This window comes from Canis aureus, chromosome 9 (assembly GCF_053574225.1).
Source record: "Canis aureus isolate CA01 chromosome 9, VMU_Caureus_v.1.0, whole genome shotgun sequence".
NCBI classification, from domain to species: domain Eukaryota; kingdom Metazoa; phylum Chordata; class Mammalia; order Carnivora; family Canidae; genus Canis; species Canis aureus.
The window spans coordinates 70,322,677-70,345,478 of NC_135619.1; the positions used below are offsets into that span (position 1 = coordinate 70,322,677).

The window sequence follows — 22,802 nt, forward strand, 5'->3', positions numbered from 1 at the left end:
ATGGAGTGGCTGAGGCTGGTACCAGCAGTGTGGAGCTCAGTCCCTGCCCACCCCTCCAGCCCCTCCCAGTACCTGTTTTTAGAAGCTTCCTGGGGAGTCGAGTTGGCAAGCACACCTGGGCTGATTACCCGTGCCTCTCTCACCATCTTGAGTATATCATGGTCATCCTCCAGAGCCCTCCTAAACAAGGTTTGGCAACGGCAAAAACAAACACTATTTTACAACATCCTTGGATGCACTTCCAAAATGCAAAAGCAATTAATCAGTAGTCTCCCTGAGACTCTGCTCAATGTGGCTGGCTTTGACACAGTGCTCAGCTTTGATGGGGGCCTGAGAAGCATGTGAGAGAGCCCAAAACGTGGGAATGGGCTTCAATTATTTATTTGTTTAGAAGACTGGGGAGTAGAACTTGAGCTGCAAGCACATAGATAATCCATCTAAGGCCTTCCCAGCAGTGAGGTCTTTTACTCCCTGCCTGAGCGTTCTGCTTAGAAAGGGATGGGTAGTTTCACCAGGTCTGGCATGGGTCCAAAGGTTTCCTGTGTGCGCATGTATGTGTGAGTGCATGTGCATGTGTGCGTGTGTGTGTGCATGCATGTGTGTGCGTTGCGTATCTGTGCATGTGTGTGTGCGTGTGTGTGCATGTGTGCGTGTGTTTGCATATTTAAGCAAGCTATATTTGGGGTATCTGAACATCATCGAGCCTTGTGTCAAGACTGCTGTTTCTAATTACTAAACATCCATGCTGCCCTGCTAGTTTCTAATGGGTGAGGTTCCTGTGTGTTGGGTTTTCATGTCATTTTATGGAAAATCAAGACTACATTCTCTGAGAGAGTCTGTCATTTAGCAATGTATTCTCAAGACATGGTGTAATCATTGTAATAATTGATTGTAGGGAAGGAAGTCACTGGTAGCCTAAGTTACTCTCAGCCTTGAACTTTGTCCTCCACAGTTTATTATACATGTGGAAACATCTTGATGGATCCATCATCCCAGAAAATTTACGGCAGCAGACACCCTGCCCTTTATAATCCACAGGCTGACAATTTGAGCAACGGTAGGTGCAGTGGCTCCCCTGAAAATACTGATGAGGGAGGGGAAACCTAACTCTTCAACTCCACGTAGGATTTTCCTAAGGTTCAGATAAAAGAGCAGGATTCTTTGACACACGAGTGCATGGATCTCTGTATTTACCTCTCTTTCCCCTAAGATCTTTTCCACATGTTTATATATCTCATGATTCTGTTCAAAACCTCTCTTTCACAAAGTCTTATGTAATTTTTTTTTCCTGGATGTGGTCTTCTCCTTCCCAGAGACCCCTCCCCCATACCTGGCTTGTGGCCGTGTTCTCCTAAAGTACTTTTACTCATTTTTATTGCTTAACACTTGTTCTGAACGGTAAGTACCTTTACAGAAAGCTCTAGGTTCTGCTGAGCTTACTGTTACTCAGTGCAGGTTGCTGTTTAGCAAGTATTCATTGGATGGATGGACAGGTAAATACATACATAAAAATGTCTATCTTCTGGGCAGCCCTGGTGGCTCAGCAGCTTAGCACCACCTTCAGCCCAGGGCCTGATCCTGGAGACCCGGGATTTAGTCCCACATCGGGCTCCCTGCATGGAGCCTGCTTCTCCCTCTGCCTGTCTCTGCCTCTGTGTGTGAGTGTGTGTGTGTGTCTCTCATGAATAAATAAATAAAATCCTAAAAAAAAAAAGAAATAAAAAAATGTCTATCTTCTGTCATCCCACATATATACCAACGTCTCAGAATAGCAACTTGATCTGATCTAGATTTTTTATATCTGTCTGCCCTGGGTAGAATAGTGCCTGCTCAAAATTCCTGCACATCTGGAACCTCACAATGTGGCCTTCCTTGGAAATAGTGTCTTTGCAAATGTAATTAAGATGAGGTCATACTGGAGTAGTGTGGCCCCAACATTCAACACACCTGGCATCCTTAGAAGAGGCTACACATAGAGATAATATGTGAACATGGAGACAAAGAGTGGTACCAGGGAAGACCAAGGACTGTCAGCAACCACTAAGAGGTAAAGCAAGATCTTTCCTTAGAGCCTTCAGAGGGAAACATAACCCTACCAACACCTTCATTTCAGGCTTCTAGCCTCCAGAAGTGGGATAAAATACATTTCTGAGGTTTTAAGCCACCACATTTGTGATACTTTGTGACAACAGCCCTAGTAATTGAACACACTGCTCAAGAAACTATCTTACAGAGAAGAGACTAACAATGTCCCACTGAACCTCCACCAAGGACCCAAAACCAAAGCGGGTTCCCCGTCGCAGCAGAGCCTGCTGTTGCAGTGAAGCCTGAAGATTCATGAGGCTTGGCGGTAATCCCTGAAACAGCTGATCTCCTGCCTCCAAGAAGGAGGGAAATGCAAGGAGGAGGGCAATAAGCATAATAGAAAATGTGGAGGAGAAATACTTGGGGCTGAGGCTCAGGTCTCAAGTCACAAGATGGGGACCACAGCGATAGGCTGAGGTCATACTGGCCAGATTCCACCGACAGGGAACGGACAGGAGTCCCATGAGTGCTTTGGATAGCCTCAAGTTTTGAATCTCGCTGTAGTTATTGGCTGGACATGAGCCATGGGTGGGGTAGCCTTGATTAATGGGCCAAAGAGGAAGTGAAATCTTAAAACTGCCTAAAAGTCAAATTCCACTTCAGCATTTTCCTTTCTAAGTATTTGGCCATCTCTTGTTTGTTCCCTGTTCCTTTCAAATAAAACCTCCGTCAAGGCTACCATGTAAGTCCTTCCACATAATCCTTAAGTGATGGACGATTTGGGAAAATGCCATCATGGGGTTCGCATTTCTTCAATTCATAAGTTCTGGGCAACGTGAAAAAGACATTAAAGCAATGACCACAAAACCTCACTTATTCAGAGAAATGATCCCGAGGACCTTCTGACCAAATGATGAGAGATTGGAGCTAGAAACCATTTTTTAAAGAAATCTCATTTTATTTCTTTCCAGGACAAGCACTAGCCAGGAGTCTAGCATCCAGTTAAGTAGCGGCCCTCAGAGGATGAGGTTTAATGAATAGATAAGAATGGTTTGTAATTAGTCCATCATGTGTTTGTATGGCAAAGGGTGCTTGGGAAGTGCTTGAAGATGCTTGAAAACAGTGTGTGCTCTTAAGTACTTGGAATATTTCCCCAGAAATTTGTTTATACAACTAATTTGTTTAGTGCAGCCATTGCTTGAGCCTTCAGTCTACTTATCCCAATTTCCACATGAGAGATGGGCATAGTAATGAGGTCTCACTCGGTTTATAAATCCACACGAGAAGACACGGTGGGGGGATGCTTCCCAGGAGGAGTTTGCGCTCCTGTGTCAGAGAGGCTGAGGCATGGGGTGCTGGCCTTCCATGGACACAGAGCCTCTCAGTGAATGGACCAACAAATGTCATGCTTACTTGTGTCACTCACAAACACACACATATTCAATCTTCAACATTCCAACTTCAACATCCTCTCCTAAAGTGATTGTACTTTCTGCTTTTATCCTGTGAAAAATGAATACAGAATTAGAAGTTGGAGGAGTTAGGACTGAGTTTTAATCCCACTGTCAGTGTCATGTCTCTTGGCATATCATTTAATCCCTCTCTTCATTTCTTTTTATCTAAATAGGAATATTTAATGAGATAATACTTATGTTCCCTGTAAAACGTAAATCACACACAAATGTAAGAAACTATTATGATGGATTCATTAGCAAGAAGACCCACCAGATACAGAGTTTCAGTGATTCCAGGTTAAAGAATCATGTTTGTTTGTTTGTTTTTTAAGTAGGCTCCACAACCAATACAAGGCTTGAATTCATGACCCTGAGATCAAGACCTGAGCTTGATCAAGATCAAGAGTCAGATGATGAACCAACTGAGTCACCCAAGTGCCCCAAATATTGTGGTTTAAGTTCCAAAGTTCAATGAATAGTGTTTGTTTTGTGGGTCAGACAGACCTGGTTTGAGTCCCAGTTTTATCTCCTGCTAATGGAGTTTTGGCCATGATGTTGAATTCTTGACTTCTTAATTGCATACAGGTCAAGTAGAAACAGAAAATATGTGCTTAAAAGAGGTGCACAGCACTTTACTCGGGGCCTGGCACCTACTATGTGCTTAATAAATGCTAGTCAACATATTATAGCCCAAATAAATTCTTGAAGCTCATAAAGGCACAAAGATGTCCACTGCAGCATTGTTTGTGGTGGTAAAGTGTTGGAGGCAATCTGATGTCCATCTCTGGTAAAATGGACAGTCAATGAGGGGGACATAGACCATGGAGTGCCATGCAGCAGTTAAAATTAACGCATCAGATGTGCATGTGAAAGCACATCTTGAAACATTGGTGAAAGAGTAAAAAAAAATAATACAATATGTTTTAAAATCCAATATTTATATAAATTAAAATGCATGCATAAAAACAATGATACCCATGTTACAATCATTCATTGAATTCATGATTGTAATAAATGGAGAAGAATGAGAACGAAGTATGAGGATGAAAGGGAATGAATGAATGAGTGAGTGAATAAATGAATGAGTGACGAGGGGCAATGACGTGCCATAAACACATTATAAGGACTGATTAACATGGCCTTCCACCCTGAAAGCATAATTGAAATGTAAAATACAAAAAAAAAAAAAAAAAAAAAGAATTGGAAAATACAATAGGGTAAAGATTTGCCAGTGCCAGTTATTTTTATTACATTGGTTGAGCCAGAAATACAACACTACCACCAACAACAAAGCTACTCCCTGTGTCAGTTTCCTGAGACTGTTGCAGTAACTCAGAAATGAAATGAAAACAAAAGAAATATATTATCATAGTTTTAAAGTCTGGAAGTCAAAAATTAGGTGCTGGTGGGCTGCACTGCCCCTGGAGGTCCTAGTGGGGAATCAGGTCTTCATGACTTCCAGCTTCTGGTGACTGCAGCATTCTGGATGTGTGACAGCATCACTCCCATCTCTGCCTCCCCAGTCATATTGCTTCCTTCTCTGTCTCAGATCCTGGGCCTTTCTCTTCCAAGAACACCTGTTAGGATTCAGGGCCATCTAGATAAGCCAGGATGATCTCCTTATTTCAAAATCCTTAATTTCATCACATCTACAGAGATACTTTTTTGAAATAAGGTCACATTCACAGGTTCTTGGTATTAGGACTTGGGCATATATTTTGGGGGCTGTCATTCAGCTCACTATACTCCCTAATCTGGTCTCTGAAGGTGACAAATCAAGCCCACTCTGTACACTGGAAGGAGATCCAATCTCCCTCCCATTTGGGGCAATCCTCTATAGGATGCCCAAGAAATCCCCAGAGGTGCTCATTCAGCAGCCCTCAGAGCCAGCCTAGTTCCTCCTCTCCTGATCCTTGGACAGGACAATCTGAGAAGCCCTGCCAGCCAGCACTCAAGTGTGCCACCGGTATGTCTACATGGACAGTCAGGCCCTCTGGATTCCCTGTGGCCCCAGCTAAGGCCATGGCACCTGTTGTCACTTCTAGCACCCAGATGACCTAGGAAGTCCCCAAAATACCCTGATTCCCATGGGTATTGGCCCTGGCACAATTGCTACTCTCTCACAGAGTCTTTTCTCAATGCTTATATTCAGGCCACCTTTCACGGTACCTCCTTCCAGATCTGTGAGTTAAACCTGTTTCAAAAAAATATACACACACATATACAAATATAAATGCAATTATTATATATCATGTAATAATATTCATTATATATAATATACTATATATGTTATATATTTACACATACATATTTAATGTGCAACTATCTGATATAAACTCCAGGAGAACAAAGAAAATGTCTGCTTTGCTCAAAATTGCATTTACACAAGGTTGGATTGATGGGATTCCTGGAGGGTATTCCATGTTCCAGGATGCAGCCAGCTCAGCTCTTCCCACACAGCAATTTCACCTGAGGCAGGTCCTCAACACCAAAGGCCCAGTGATTGTGCACTGCCCACTTGCCCCCAGACTCTGCTGCAGTGGGATCAGGCTTGGTGACAAAGCTCTGGGCTGGTCTGGGTTTGAATCTTGCCTCTGCCTTCATCTAAGTAGTTCTACTGATCAAGGATTTAAATCCTCTCAGCCAGCAAGCTTACCTCTGACCCTGTTACATCCTGGAAAAAAGGCAATAGTAATTACGTATTAGGGTCTCTGAGGGCTGATTGTGAATAAAGTATTTGGCATAATTAGTTAGCATCCACAATCAATATTAACTCTTTTCATCATATACATACTGACATTTAAAGATATATTTTACAACAGCTACCAAAAATAATGGGTACGGACCTTTGATGCTAAAGTATTCATTCATTTAAATATTTAAATGACTGGGGCATGTGGGTGGCTCAATTGATGGAGTGATAGACTTTTGGTTTCAGCTCAGGTCATGATCTCGAGGTCCTGGGATGGAGCCCCGCATGGGGCTCTGCGCTCAGCAGGGAGTCTGCTAAGGATTCTCCCTCTCTCTTCCTTTGCATTTCCCCTCCCGCTCATGCACACACACGCCCATTTGCTCACTCTCTAAAACAAATAAATAAATCTTTAAAAAAAAATTCAAAGGACTGAACCAATTACTTAACCTCTTTCAATCTCAGTTTCCTCTCCACAAAATGGGGGAATTTATCTAGACTAGAGGCTATCAATCACAACAATGGCTAATTGTGTGCCCAAAGTGCATCGTGCCTCCATTCAAATATATCTCTTCTTATACCTTTTAGGGATCTCATTACCACGTCTGGATGTCTTCTATTAATGTCGTTGATGTAATCTTGGAGGAAGGTGGATATTCCTCAGCACTAGTTGTTTCCCAAGTGCCACCTTCCAGAGGAATGATACAATTCACTTCTACAACAGCTGTAGATCCTTCAGCCAAAATTAAGATCTCAACCCACTAACCAATTCACTAAGCACATTTGCAAGTATAACCTTTCAAGTTGCAAACAAACTTGGTGAGAATGGCCTACATGGGATGGGAGCTCAAGACAGTCAATAGGTTAAGATCCTGTTTAGGTGTGCATCACACCAGTCTCTACATGTAAAGCCCCAAAGAGAAGATCAATAACCATGCATACTAACATGGTAATTAATTTATTCATTCTGACTCCCTGGTGATAGTCCTGTGGGGCTCTGTCATTTGCATATGATACAGAAATATGGTGACTCTACAGTATGTTCCTAGGGATTTTATATTTCAAAAAGAGAATAAATGAATGGATGAACGAGAAAGTAAATTGTGGCAGATTTTGGTAATACCCATTAACACTTACAGAGTTTGTAATGAGTTTGTAACTCATCTATTACCGCAAGAGAGCTTCCCAATGACAGTGTGGAGGATGTAAGACAGGTGAAAGGAGAAGAAACCTGGCCAGGTGAAGGCAGGCAGTGCACAGGTGGTTAGCAGAAGAGGTGGGGCATCAACCATGGACTCCTAACTTCTAGATCTAGAATTCTTTCTATTTACGCCTTATGATTTGCAAAGGCCAATTCAATGTAATTTATTCAATGTTTTGATCAAACTTTTACAAGACAAAGCGTGCTTTAAACTTAGTAACAGAGCAGTCCTTTTCACCACATGTTTCGGCTCCATCATCAGCTCCCCTCAATGAAAGAGTTTCAACTCCCAGTCTGACCTGGCCACTCTCTGCGTCTCTATGTTTCTAAGTAACACACTTATATCACTTCTCCTTCTCAAGATACTTTTCAACTTTTTGACATGGTCTCTCATACGCCATTCATACTACACACCAGTTACCTCTCTCTTGACAGTTTCAGATTATTATTATAGCATAATTCAGGGTTAATTAATATTTGGTGCTCCTATCATTGACTATAGAGTTAATCATGGTGAGGCACTTTGAATCCCACAATTATATTTTTCATATAGCCTTCTGTTGGGTGTAAAAATTGCTTCATGTTTTTTCTATTTCCTTGATGTTTTTAAGTACTTATGAATAATTCAAGCCCAAAATTTCTGACAGAACTATGAAATTTTGCTCTAGGAGGTCATATACATAAGGAAATATATCAGTATATTTTTTGGAAGCATCTATTCTGGATCCCTTCATCCCCCTCTTCCAAACTGGAATGACTACCTTCAAAAACTGCTTTGGAACTCTCCATCTGGGACCTTAAAAACTACCTTTCTGGAAAATCCCTTTACCTCTATCCTACATTGGATCTCACTTCCTAGATTCAACAACGTGTTCATCTTTCTTTGTTTCTTTCATTTTTATAGTGGACTAAGTTCTCAAAAAACTTCCACTGAAAGATGCCTAAATTTATTATACATTCATTTATTTGATAGTTTTTTTTTTCATTTGATAGTTTAGCTGGCTATTTCATTTGGTTCTAAATGTTTTTTTCTCTCAGAGTTTTGAAATTATTTCTTCACTCTCTATAAGACTAAATACTTGCATTGACAATCTTAATGACACCTGATTTTCAAATTGGTTTATGTAATCTAACTTTTTCTCATCATGAGCCTTCCAGAACATTTTTTTTTTTAATTTCTGGAGTTTTGAAACTTTGTAATTTGTCTGGGTCTTTTCTCATATGTCATGTCTACAGGGACTATATATCTAAAAGCTAGTATCCTTCTATTCTAGGAAATACTGCTATCTTATTTATTAGATTATTTTTGCATCTGTATTACCTTTGGTTTGGTTTGGTTTGGTTTTTTAGAGATATTATGATTGGAATGTTCAACTTCTTAGATTGACACTAATATTCTTATCCTTTCTCTCTGATTATCCACAACTTTGTCTGTTTGCTCTCCTTTCTCAAGAATTTTTTAAAGACATTCTTATTAAGATATGATGCACATATTATAAAATTCACCTTTTTAACATATATATCCAGTGGTTTTTGGTACATTCAGAGTTATACTCCTTTGACTCTAGTAACATGTCTTAGTCTATTTTGTTGGATAGCCACAGTTGTTACAGATATCTTCATTACTGTTTGCATTGCTTATCTTTTCCATCCTTTTACTTTCAATACTTTTGTGTCTTTGAATCTTAAGTGTGCCTGTTATAGGCTTTTGGAGTAATCTTGAACTTTATTTTCCAACCCTCCTATTCAATTATTATTCTTTTATATTTTTTAAATATTTAAGAACTCGCTATTTCTGAATATTTTTAGAGAGAAAATAGTTTCTCTTAGGAAGTAATTACACTTTTGTTTATATTGTTTATGCTCACTGTGCTTTCTTCTTCTCAGTGTGTTTGCTTTGTTTCTTCCATGTCTCTTTTTTTTCTCTGTCTTTAACATTAGAGAATTTCTAAAAATGTTTGGGGACCTTGATTGTTAATTTGTATTTAAGAATGGGGCACTGAAAAGTTCATTGAAACCCTTATGAGTGCAAGCAGTGCTTATCAACTCTGGGACTACACTGTGGAGGGATTGGGGAAATTCAAATGCCATTAATTTGAACTGTATTCTCTCCAGCTGATCAGGTTCCCAAAGATTTTTTTTTTTTAAACTATCCTGTTGGATTTTACTCCTTAGCTATTTTTTTAAAGATCTATTTTTTTAATTTTTATTTATTTATGATAGTCACAGAGAGAGAGAGAGAGGCAGAGACACAGGCAGAGGGAGAAGCAGGCTCCATGCACTGAGAGCCCGACGTGGGATTCGATCCCGGATCTCCAGGATCGCGCCCTGGCCCAAAGGCAGGTGCTAAACCTTTGTGCCACCCAGGGATCCCAGGTTCCCAAAGATTGATCCTCAAATTTCCTACCTAGGGTGGAGAAACAGGCTTTCAGGCTTTCAGTTGTCTGGGAACTGAGAGGGAAAACATCATCTAGGGTATCATAGTTTTGTGGGCAGTCTTGCACTTACTACCTTCTCCCCTTCTTTTCATCATGGCCCTTGATCCCTGTATCTGGAATTCCATAATCCCAGATTCCTCTCGTTTCACCTTTCTAAAGAATAAACTTGACTTCCCTAAGCACTGGTTGGAGAGAATGATCTGGTTATGTAGAGTAGAAGATGATCTAGGCAGCTCACTACTATTCATTCAGTTATAACATCATTCCAACGTTCAGAGCATGACACACTCTCACATTCAGAGCGCACTAGCTCCTCACATTTCTTTTCATTGCTTTTTCTTGCAGAAAGAATGTGCTTGTTTCTTATAGTCATCTCCTTGCAGAAAGCGAGGTTCTGCGTCTCTCTGCTTTATGATGACAGTGGTCAGTTTTTCATTTGTCAGCCATCCTGCATGTTTTAGTACATCTCATTTGCTTTGACTGACTTTCTCATTCTTTTCTTCCTTTGTCTTTATTATTTTTTTTTGAGAGACAGAGACAGAGAGCATGTGTGCACACAGGAGTGGGGAAGGAAGGGACAGAGGGAGAGAGTTTCTTTTTTTTTTTTTTTTTTAGGGAGAGAGTTTCAAACAGACTTCATGCTGAACACAGAGCCTGACACAGAGCTCAATCCCACGACCCCAGGATCACGACTGGAGCCAAATCAAGAGTCAGATGCTTAACTGACTGAGCCACAGAGGCTTCCTTTGACTTTATATATATTTTTTACTTTATATTTTTAAGGTAATTTTCTAATCTTATTTTATAGTTGTTTAGGAAAAAAGCAAAGAACAAAGGTATGTTTTCAACCCACCATGTTTAAATAGATTTCAGAAACAAAATCGTACACTCATCATCTCCATTCTTTTGATCATGGAAGGAATGAAGAGACAGAGTTACGAAATACGCATTCCAAACCATAAACCACATAGTAGATCACAAAGAACTTTGCCAGGCTTGAAAACAATAATCATTAAATATCTTTCAATTTATGAAGCCAAAGAAACATGCTTGCTATTCAAGTTTCTCAAATAAAATAAATGTTTTTTATTGACAACATTCAAGATATAGAAACAGCATAAATGTCACTGACAGATGAATGGATAAAGACAGTATGCTATACATATAATGGAATATTATTCAGCCTTAAAAATAAGGAAATCCTACCATTTGGAACAACATGTACCTGAAGGATATTATGCTAAGTAAAATATGATAGGCACAGAAAGATCTTACTTTTATGAGAAATCTAAATTAGTCAAACTCATAGAACCAGTGAGTAGAGGAGTGGTTACCAGAGGTCAGAAAAGGGACAGATGTGGAGGTGTCAGTCAAAAGAGTAAAGTTTCTCAAGTGTACAAGATCAATGTGTTCTGAATCTAACTAGAGCATAAGGCTTATATTGAACAATGTTGTCTTGCATACTTAAATATTTACTGAGAGGGTAAATGTTATATTAAGTGTCCTTACTATAAAGTAAAAAATAACAGTCAAAAGTAAATTAAATTTTAAAAAGAAGGAGATGGGAAGAACTTCTGGAGGTGATGGATACATTTATAGCTTTGATTGAGGCAGTGCATCATAGGTGTGCACTTCCTTCCAAACTCATTACACTGTACACATTAAATATGTACAGCATTTTGTACATCAATCATATCTCAAAAACAAGTGGTTAAAAAAAGAATAGGTGCTCTGTTTGATAAATTAAGAAATGCATCTTACCTCTCAGGTTATCTTGGGTTATTTTGTTACCATGAGTCATCTCAGTTCACCATGAAGAGATAGCCACCAAAGAGTGGTAAACATATATGTGTGTCTATTTATCCATCTATCTATCTCCATCCAGCCAGCCATCTATCCACGTATGTATATGCAGGTATGTGTGTATATATATGTGCATGCGTATATATGTGTATGTGTATATATATATAAATGTAAGTATATTTATGGTTGCACAAATATGTATGTTTATATTTGCATTTATATTTATATATTTTTCTGCTTATTTTGTGGAAAGAAAATGTCAAGAACAGACAATCTTGTGAAAGCCGTGCTTGTGCTCCGCTTCCCTAAAGCGATTCCTAAGGAAGCAGAGGTTTATATCCAAAATAAGATTACTCAGTTATGGCCTGAATCTGACCTTCTGCATGCCAAGGTATTTTGTACCTCACTACTCATATTCAAGAGCTCTTCGAAATGGAACCATAAGATGTTGAGCAAGTTCACAGGCCCTTTAAAAAATATTTATTAATTTTAGAGAGAAAGTGAGCATGAGTTGGAGGTGTAGAGGGAGAGGGAGAGAGAGTCTCAAGCAGATGCTGCACTGAGCGAGAAGCCCCACAGAGCTCCATCCCAGGACCCTGAGATCATGACCTGAGCCAAACAAGAGTGAGTGCTTAACCAACTGAGCCATGAGGGCACCCCACGCAGGCCCTCTTTTATTGACAGGTAATGAGTAACTGGGATCTTTGACAACGCTTCAGCCCTTGGCCACTGAAGTCCCCTGATGACAGAGTCCATTTCCAGCGGCTGCCAGTAGAGTGAACTTCTAAGCATCTCTTTTCTGCCATGGCCTCTTTGTTCCTTTGAGACTCTCATAACAGTATGCGAGCTTCAGAGTTCCATTTCAAGTCACTGTTTAACAAATCCATTTTAATGTACTTCTTATCAATTTTCCCATTTTATTCATTCATTTTTGCATGGCAAACCATAGGAGCCCTTCTCGGCTAAGCCATTTTTCTGATGGGAAACTAGTATGTTTTTTTAAAAGTACTTAATTCAAAACTTACACTTGATCAGAAAAGACTTAACCACAGCAGCATTTCAAATATCTAACCTGGTCCTTCTGATAACTTTTTAGCTTTGTTCATATACGCTTCAAGCAAGGTGCCCCTCCTCTTTCTCTCTCTCTCCCCCATCTCTCTCTTTCTCTCTCTCTCTGACACACACACACACACACACACACACACACACACCTATGATACAAAATTTAAGTAGTTAACTGTATATTTAGAGAAAAAATGAAAGGGATATTAGATATAGAATAACAATTTTAAATACGTCCGAAATGGAAAATCCCTCTTTTTATTCTCGACTGGGAAAAATATATGTATCTCTCTACGATAATTTCATCACCTGATACTCTTTCTGTATATTAGAGGTCTATAGGTTCCCTGATTTCATTAGAAGAAGGTGTTTCCATGATCCTTTAATAAAAAGATTTGGTCTAGCATAATAACCACCCAGCATTTTATGTAAGTTACTGGGTATGGTGTTTCTCAGTGTGAACAGCAATAATGATCATGTGTTCCTATGAGGGAATTCATTCTGACATCTCTTGCTAGCTGACAGGTATGTAGTACACTTGCCTCCCAGCTTTGGGACTGGTTTCAAATGCAGCCTTTGTGAAAGCAAAGAAAATCTTCGTAACTCCATCCAGTGACAAGTAGCAGGAATTGGGTCAGACTGGGGATGTGTACTGTGATGTGAAAATGGGGCTGTAATAGGGCTGTCAGCAGGATGCAGAGTGATCGTTGATCGCATCTTGCTTCTACCCCACCTCCCCTCTCAAATAACCTTCTTTACAGCCCCTGTAGGACCCACTGTTGGGCAATAGAAGCTCCACCTGGTCCCTAGATATGACTCAATCACCTTCTTTCCCCAGAAGAAATGGTGGAAAACTCATCCCTTTCTGTCACTCGTGAGGCCAGGTACCAGAGCTCTTCACACTGGAGATTTTATCAAAGGGGTATCTATATATCAAGGTGAATTCACTGAGTCTTTAAAAAAATCATAAACAGAGATTGCTTTCTGTCATTTGAAAGAAGATGATCATACGAATATTTATTGGAAGATTTTAGTTAAATAAACTATGGTATATCTATTCGGTAAACTAATTTGAGAGAACTGATACATTTACACTGACATTGAAGATTTCAATGATTAATTTTAAAGGGCAAAGTTGGTTATAAAGTGACATTTAAAAATACAGTATGAGGGATCCCTGGGTGGCTCAGCGGTTTTGCGCCTGCCTTTGGCCCAGGGCACGATCCTGGAGTCCTGGGATAGGGTCCCGCTTCGGGCTCCGGGCATGGACCCTGCTTCTCCCTCTGCCTGTGTCTCTGCCTCTCTCTCTATATGTCTATCATAAATAAATAAAAATAAATCTTAAAAAAATAAATAAAAATAAAAATACAGTATGATTTCATTTATGTAAACAGACAAAACAAATACATGCCTGAAAATATGTTCAGAACATTAAGGACATACCTTTGGTTTGTGGATTTTTGGATTAATTTACTTTCTATTTTTCTGTATATTTGATTTTTGACATAAACGTATATCTACTATAATCAAACAAAAGAAAAAATAAAAGCTAATTATTGTATGGAAATATAAAAGATGGCATTAATTTGAGTGACTCCTAGCATCGTTTAAGTCGCAGAGGCAATAATTTTACCAGTTAAGGTCCAACCCGAAAGATCTCTTTCCAAGAACCTTCACTTTGCCCACCGACAAACTGGAACTAACAGTAATACTTATCTCTCAAGGATAGATATACAACTAGTACGTATTTGTGAAAACATGAGGTGAAAATAATGAAGTGGTAACAAGTACAGGCTCCAGTGCCGGACTCCCTAGTGATGAATCCAGTGCAACTGCTTCCTGGTTGTGTGACCTTAGGCAAGTTACTTAACCTCTCTGAGTGATCAGTCCCCAAATCTACAAATGAGAAAAGTACATGCATCCACCTCATGGCTGTGTGAGAGAGACTAATTCAAACATTTATAAAACATTTACAATAGTGCCAACTACATAATAAGCATTATATAAAATTCTGATAAATAAGTAAAATGCTATGTGGTACACTCAGTATAGAATTTAGGTTTCAAACTGCTAAAGCAAAGCTTTCTTTAAGGTATATCATGCTGGAATTATGTGCTTTGCACAGTCCTTTTAGTTCCGTCTTATATACATGTATGAGCAATACAGTAAAGGTAACAATGAGGCCAAGGATGTAAAAATCATCATGGAAAAAAATGTGAGTGCAAAGTAATAACGGAGACAATCGCTTTGTTCTCTTTCTTTTTCAGACTATTCTAAGTAGGTCTGTTCAAATCAGTGCTGTAGTTCGAATAGTTTTTCTGAACACGGACAGATTTATATGTGAAGTATCTGGCATGTTAATTGAAAGGTCTTTATGACTGGTTGTCCATTCCCGTTAGGGACCATCTTTTAAACTCAGATGGCTGCCAGTTAAATCAAGAATCAATTAGACACATTAATAAAACAACCCTGTCAACTCCCATTAGACCTCGGCCATACCTTTTTCTTCTCTATTAAACAAGCAATTGCTAATCACAATTTTTATCAATATCTCAGAAACATGATCTGTAATTTACCTCCAGTAAATGAATAATACCAATCGCCTACTGACTCTCAGTTGAAAGCACTTTCCCAGGGGAGAAAGGAAGTCCATATTCATTCTGTCACTTTCTGTTTGTAAGGGGCAAGAGGCATTGGGGGTTTGCAAGAAAACAAATGCAAACATGGTTTTCCAAAGCATAGAATATGCCCGAAGAAATGAAAGAGAAAACGATGAGAGAATTTTGAGAGGAACATTTGGGGATGTCAGAGAATGTTAAAAAGAGGTGTTGTACGTCATCAGCTCAGTTAAGAAGTTGGGTTTGGCTAAGCAGGGATTTACTCAGGACGTCCTCCCTGTGTAGTGCTAGAGGGTCACCATGTGTGACAGCAGGCCTCTGAAATCTGGGGTCTTATGACCCAGGGTAGTAGACATTTAAAACAATAGTTATGTAAAGTGTGGTTAGGAGCTTTAATAGAAGATGCACTCATAGGGGTTGGTGGATATGAAGAGAGCAAGCAGCTTGGAGAGAATTAATAAGACCAAGATTGATTCCTCCATTCTCCTCTTTTGTTTGAACTTGGCTGGAGGAGGCTGGATGGGCAGCAACTTTGGTCTTAGATGAACAGGTCACAGTTAGAAATGGTAGAGCAGATTATATGATCCATCCTCCTACTCTTTTCATGAGTCCCTTCTGAATCACCATGTTCTGACTAAAATCCTCCAGTGGCCCAGAGCAACCCACTTCTAGAAGCAGTTTGTGCCCACTTGAGAAGTTCTGATACTCACAGGATTCTTCTCTCTGTTGATTCAGAAAACATCTCTCATGCTAGTTTCTGTGGTTCTAATATCAGCCTCACGGGATCTGATCAGTTTGCTAATGTGGAAATGAGCCTGGAGTACAAAACCGGGGTGAATCTTAGTTTTACCACATTAAATGCTATGACTTGCAGTGTCATAGCAATTTCCTCACTGGGAAATTCTCACTGGGGAAATAATAACTATCATCTTTCATTGCCTACAAGTTATAATAGCCTATAGCATAGTGAAATAAGGTATATGAAAATAACTTTTTCATATTGTCAAGGTTCTTGTTCCCATCACTTGCTTTTCGATACCAGATTCACCTGGTCCTTCTCATTTCTCTTCTCAAGATCTTGATTTCTCTCAACTGAATGATGGTAAAACATCCCAGTTTAGACATTTGTCTAAACTTTTTGTCTCAGATGAGCAGACCCAAATACAAACTCCATCTGGTTTGTGTGGTTGTGATTTGGGTTGTCTGCCAGTTTTGTCTAAGAAATACAATGCAAGAAAATGGTTTAAATGGTCCACTGTCAGAATCCATGGCCTTAGTGACCCCAAACCATGATTTTTGTATTTTAAAAACTGGGAAAACCTGATCTCTGAGGAAGAGGTAAAATAGTGTGGTGGAAAGAAAATGGTCATAGATACCAGTGCAATGAACTAATCCTGAAAAGCAGAGCTAAAGGAGCCTTAGACATTGTCTAAGCTAATGGTCTCACCTTGCATAAAAGGAAAGACTTTATGAGTTGTTTCAGACTTTGTGATAGTGGGTACCAGGCTACCCCTTATTAGTAGTGGACTAATGCCCCCAAGATAAGGAGTAGGTTTTGAACAGATATTTGGAAAATAAAAAGAAATGATTATGGCGGGATTGCCAAATAAAATACAGGACATTCATTTAAATTTGAATCTTATATAAGTAGCAAATAATTACCGTAAGTATGTCCTATGCAATATTTGGGACATACTTATGCTGAAATTTTATTGATTGGTCAGTCAGAGCATATGCACTGTCAAACCTGATAGCCATTCTTAATTCTCTCCAAAGGGTTTATATCTGTTTACCCTACCTACTGACTATGAATGAAAATATATTAGCCTAAATGCAGATTTGCCAATCTGATGGGTAAAAAAAGGATATCATAATATTATTTACAAATAATAATAATAATAATAATAATATTATTTACAACTTTGTTTCTCTAATTATGAGTGACTTGAGGATTTTTCCATGTGTTTAAGAGCCATTGGATTTCCTTTGCTGAAAATTTTCTATTCATAACTTTTTTTGCCATCTTGCTTTGTTATTGTTATTTTAAAGTATATTTTTACTCTAACATACAAATCTTTGGTTCTGAGAAATTAGTACTTTATGAATTGTAAATTTTTTTTCCATCTTGACCTTCTAATTTTTCTCTAATGATTTTGGGCATGGACAAATATTTTGTTTTATTTTCAATGTGGTTGAGTTTATTAATTTTTTGCATGTGCTTGGTTTGTAGATTTCAAGTCACAGGTGGAAAGATTTTCTGGATACCGAGATTATAAGGGAACACACTTATTTTTCTTTGTCTTTTTATTTTTATACTTTTAAATCTTCAATGTGTTTGGATTTTCTTCTGGTATATGGAGAAAGGTATAAATTCAATATTTTTTTCCAAAATCAATACTCAGAAGTTCCAGAACATTATTGTTTTCCTTATTCATTTGAGATTCTAACTTCGTTATCTGCTAAATTTCTGAATATATCTGTGCCATTTTTGGCCTTTCAAATCTTTTCCTTTAGTCAATATATCCACTTATACACTAATGTCATATGTTCCATGTTTCTTCAGATTACAGTTTTATGCCTGATAGGGCCCATCATCATACACACTTTCCATTTTAAAAAACATTTTTCTTGGCTTTTTCCATATGAAGTTTAGAATCAACTTTGTCTAGTACCAAAAACAAAACAGACAAAATAATTTGTAGTATTTTAAATTGGAATACAGTTAGATGTATAGATAAAATCATGTATAGATAAAATAAGATGTATAGATAAAATAAGGGGAAATTCATATCTTTAATTAATTGGGTTTTCCTTTTTCAATTCAAGGCAATTTTTTTTTCTATTAATTCAGTACCTTGGGCAGCCCGGGTGGCTCAGCGGTTTAGCGTCGCCTTCAGTCCAGGGCATGATCCTGGAGACTCACAACCGAGTCCCACATCAGGCTCCTTGCATGGAGCCTGCTTCTCCCTCTGCCTGTGTCTCTGCCTCTCTCTCTCTCTCTCTCTCTCTCTCTCTCTCTCTCTGTGTCTCTCACGAATAAATAAATAAACTCTTAAAAAAAATCCAGTACCTGTGTTCCTAAATAGTATTTTAAAGTTTTCTTCACAAAAGTTTGTATATCTCTTATTAAATTTGATTCTAGGTGTTTTATCTTTTGTGGTGCTATGATGGATGAGAATCTTTTCATTTATTATCCTTTCTAATTATTCACTGTTTCCATATATTGATGTATGTTTATTATGTCTAATGCCTGTTACATGACTAAATTTTTTTTGAATTTATTATTTGTAACCGATTTCTCCATTTAATTTTCTTGGATTATCCAGTATTTAATTATGTTCCCTGATAGTTTCAAGAAAGTATTTTCTTTCCTTCCATTTTTTGTACCTTTATATCTTACTCCAGTACAACGTTTAACAATAATGGTGGCAATGGGCATCCTTGTGTTATTCAAATTTTAGTGATATGGCCTTAGAGCCTCCCCATTCAGCTTCTCCTGGCTTTTAGGCAGATAAATATGTGAATATATTTATAATTCTGTCTATATATCTAAATCTGTTTCTACATAACTGTCTATATCTTTACTACGTTTATGTTTACTTCTACATCTATGGCCAAAGTAATTAATATATTCATATCTATCTATAATTATCTATATCTGTAATATCTCCATTCAGTATACTCCTATTGAAGAAGGGCTTATCTATCATGAAATATTAACAGTTTTAAGTTTTTGTACTTTGTGGAGGACCAACTGATATATGATAAACTGTACATATTTAATGTATATCATTTGATAGATATGCCTGGGTGGCTCAGTGGTTGAGCATCTACCTTTGACTCAGGTCGTTATCCCAGGGTCCTGGGATCAAGTCCCACATCGGGTTCCCCACAAAGAGCCTACTTCTCCTTTTGCCTATTCTCTGCCTCTCTCTCTCTCTCTCTGTCTGTCTTTTATGAATAAATAAATGAAATCTTTTAAAAAGTTTATCATTTGATAAATGTTGATATATATGTACTATAAACACATTACCCCAATAAAATAATAAACATATCCATCACTCTTAAATGTATATCCCAACACCTTTGTAATCCTTCCTCCATACCCTTCATTAAGCAATCAATGGTTTCTGTCACTATAGATTAGTTTGCACTTCATAGAATGTTACAGGAAAAGAACCATACAGTATAGACTCTTATGATTTGTGTTGTGTGCATCTGCATTTTATTCCTTTTGATTGCTGAGAGTATGGCATTGTATAGATATGCCACAATTGGTTTATCCATCCTTCTCTTGATGGACAGATGGGAGCCCAGAAATAGACCCATGGAAATATGGTCAATAGATCTTGGACAAAGGAGCAAAGGCAATACAATGCAGCAAAGATAATCTTTTTGACACAAATCTTACAAACTTCACAAAAACTAACTTACAATGGATCACAGACCTACAGGTAAAACAGAAAACTATGAAACTCTCAGGGTGCCTGGCTGACTCAGTCAGTATAGCATGTAACTCTTGATCTCAGGGTTGTGAATTCAAGCTCTATACTGGCCGTGGAACCTACTTAAAAAAAGAGAGAGAGAGAAAACTTAAGACTCTTAGAAGATAACACAGGAGAAAACTTAGATGATACTGGGTTTTGCAATGACTCTTAGATACAACACCAAAGCCACAATCCATGAAACAAAGTATTTTTAATCTGGAATTCATTCATAAAAAACTTCTCTGCAAAATACCATAACAAGAGAATGAGAATGAGCTGAGCTATAGACTGAGAATATATTTGTAAAAGCCATGTCTACTAAAGGACTGTTACTTAAAAAACAACAAAAACACAAATAATCCAATTAAGAAATAGGTCTGAACAGACACTTCATCAAAGAAGTAAAACAAATATAAAATACGGCAAATAAATATATGAAAAGATGCTCCATACCATATATTATCAAAGAAATTAAGATTAAGACAACAAGACACCACTACATACCTGTTAGAATGGCCCAAATCCAGCACTCTGACAACTCCAATTGCTGGTGAGACTGTGAAGCAACTGAAACTCTCATTGCTGGTGGGAATATAGCATGATATAGTCACTTTGGAAGACAATTTGGCAGTTTCTATCAAAACTAAACATGCTTTTCCATATGATCCAGCAATTGCATTTCTTGGTATTTACCCAGAGAAATTGAAAACTTATGTTCACACAAAAACTTGCACAGAGATGCTTATATCAGCTTACTCATAATTGCTAAAACTTGGGGAGCAACCAAGATATCCTGTGGTACATGCAGACAATGGAATATTATTCAGCACTAAAAATAAGTGACCTATCAATGATATATTAAAGAAATGATCTATCAACCACAAAAAGACATGGAAAGAATTTAAATTCATATTACTAGGTAAAAGAAGCTGATCTGAAAATGCAACATACTGGATGATTCCAAGTGTATGACATCCCAGAAAAGGCAAGACTCTGTAGACAGTAGAAAGATTAATGGTTGCCAGAGGTTGGGAGTGGGAGGGAGGGATAAGCAGGCAGAGAATTTTTAGGACAGTGAAACTACTCTTTATGATATTATAATGATGGATACAGGTCATTATACATCTGTCCAAACCCGTACATCAAGAATGAACCCTCATGCAAACTATGGACTTAGGATGATTAAGATGTGTTCAGCAGTTGTAACAAACGTGCCACCTCTGGTGAAGGATGTTGATAATGGGGGAGGCCATGCATGTGTAGAGACAGAGTATATGTGGGACATCTCTCTATACTTGCCCCTCAATTTTGTTATAAACCTAAAACTGCTAAAATAATAAATTCCTGATAAAATAATTTATATTCATCCTTATTCAATAAGGATTTATTAACTACCTACACATGACAAAGGACTATGATAAAATAAGACATGGTCCACTGCAGTTATACATGGTAACTCAAATGAGAGAGGAAAAATCATCAATCCCTTCCCAATTGGCCAACCAATTATGATTTTTTTCCTGTCTCTAATGACCATTGCAGTTAACAACGGAACTAGATTGTTTTCTAGGATGGGTGGTCCCTTTGACTACATTGGTGTTTCAAACCCTCAGATCATTCCCTGTGCTACAATGAGTCTGAGGTTGTATGTTAAGGTGGCATAATGAAAATTAGCTAGATCAATTGAATGATGCTTGCCAGGCAATGTTTCTCAGTTAACATAGATTAACTCATTTAATCTTCAGAACTACCTTATGAGGAAGGAAATATCATTCTCCCATTTTATACATGAAGAAACTGAGGCTCAGAGCCAGTGTCATTGTTAAAAATTGTGAAGCATCTGAGATTTTATGTTACCTACAAGCTAATGACCTCATGTGTCACAGTTTCATGGATGCTGGTAGAAGACAAGAGATGTCTAAGTCAAAGATAAAAGGACAGTTTTTAAATCACAGTTATAGTAATAGAGCATAAGAATTTCTTACACCTGTTCCTAGAGCTCAATTCCCACGCAGTGAGACACAGTGGGCCAAGTGACATCCACACATGCAATGAATTGTTACACAAGAGGACCCCCAGCCTAGGGAACCTGAATCTCTTATAATGGGCAGCAAGCCTGACAGGCTTTTCCTCTGGAGGGGGATCCTTATCTTCCAAGGCTATTTGTTAGTCCAAAACAAAGAAAGGTCTACTCCATACCCATATGATGTACATACACACAAGAAACTCATAAAAGATTTTCTCCCAACATAAAGCACTTACCCAAGGTCATGAGTGGTGAAACTTAAATTTGAACTGGGGCACTCCAGAGCCCTCATGCCTATCCACTTGACTCTACTTCCTCCCTAGGCCATCTGAGCATCTGAAAGATGTGGGTGGTTGAGTTGGTGGGAAGTGCTTTGGAGGTCCAGAGGTCTAATCCAAAGCAGGAAAGCTCTCTAGGGCCATGGGTGTCTTGGGCCGTGTATCTAAGCTGAAGCTCATTATGTGAGGGAAAATAAGCAGGCAATAAGTGGTCAGCTGGCAGAGAAGGAGTCAGGGAGTTGGAATATGAAGAAGTAGAAATTGAGATGAAGGAACATGAATGCAAGGCTTTGTGTCAGGAGAGCAGGAGAAGGCATCAGGGCAGAACTGGACAAAAGGTTTGGCTGGTGTCTCTGACCCCCTGGCTCATCCTGACCCGCACCACTAGTGTGACCCTTGCATTGCATTTGACCTTTGCATTACAAAGGTCAAATCTGGCATGGCCATTATGAGTGAAGTACGGGCTATTTAAAGGTGAAAATATTCCTTCAGAACACCTCATAGTAGAAGATCCGCAGGCTTGAATTCAGGGCACAGCCAGCCCCTCGCTGACCGCTCCCTCCCTCGGTGAAACCCCAACCACAGTGACACTTGGTGGGGGCACATCTCAGGGGGTGGTTTCAATGGCAGAGGCTCTGTGTTTGACAAAGTTCTAATCTAGGTTAGGGCTCAATGCCGAGGGCTCTTTGGAGTAAAATCATCTCTTTATTAATGAGATCCA

General features: G+C 38.6%; 1 protein-coding gene across 14 annotated transcripts in view; it reads right to left on the reverse strand.

The window, feature by feature from the left end:
* Positions 1 to 22,532, reverse strand: part of LOC144321121 (uncharacterized) — a 53,954-nt gene extending 31,422 nt beyond the window's left edge. For 2 of the 14 annotated variants that reach the window (XM_077910555.1, XM_077910554.1), the window contains exons 1-3: positions 22,040 to 22,528; positions 20,282 to 20,359; positions 73 to 180 (exon numbers count right to left, since the gene is read on the reverse strand). In XM_077910555.1, coding sequence (XP_077766681.1) covers positions 73 to 180; positions 20,282 to 20,359; positions 22,040 to 22,095 — 242 coding nt within the window. In that variant the 5' untranslated portion in view covers positions 22,096 to 22,528. Of the gene's footprint in view, positions 1 to 72; positions 181 to 3,438; positions 3,529 to 4,703; positions 5,057 to 16,000; positions 16,106 to 20,281; positions 20,360 to 22,039 lie in introns of those variants that run through there. The other 12 variants (XM_077910549.1, XM_077910552.1, XR_013386852.1 and 9 more) reach the window with 11 other exon arrangements.
* Positions 22,533 to 22,802: the final 270 nt, after the last annotated feature.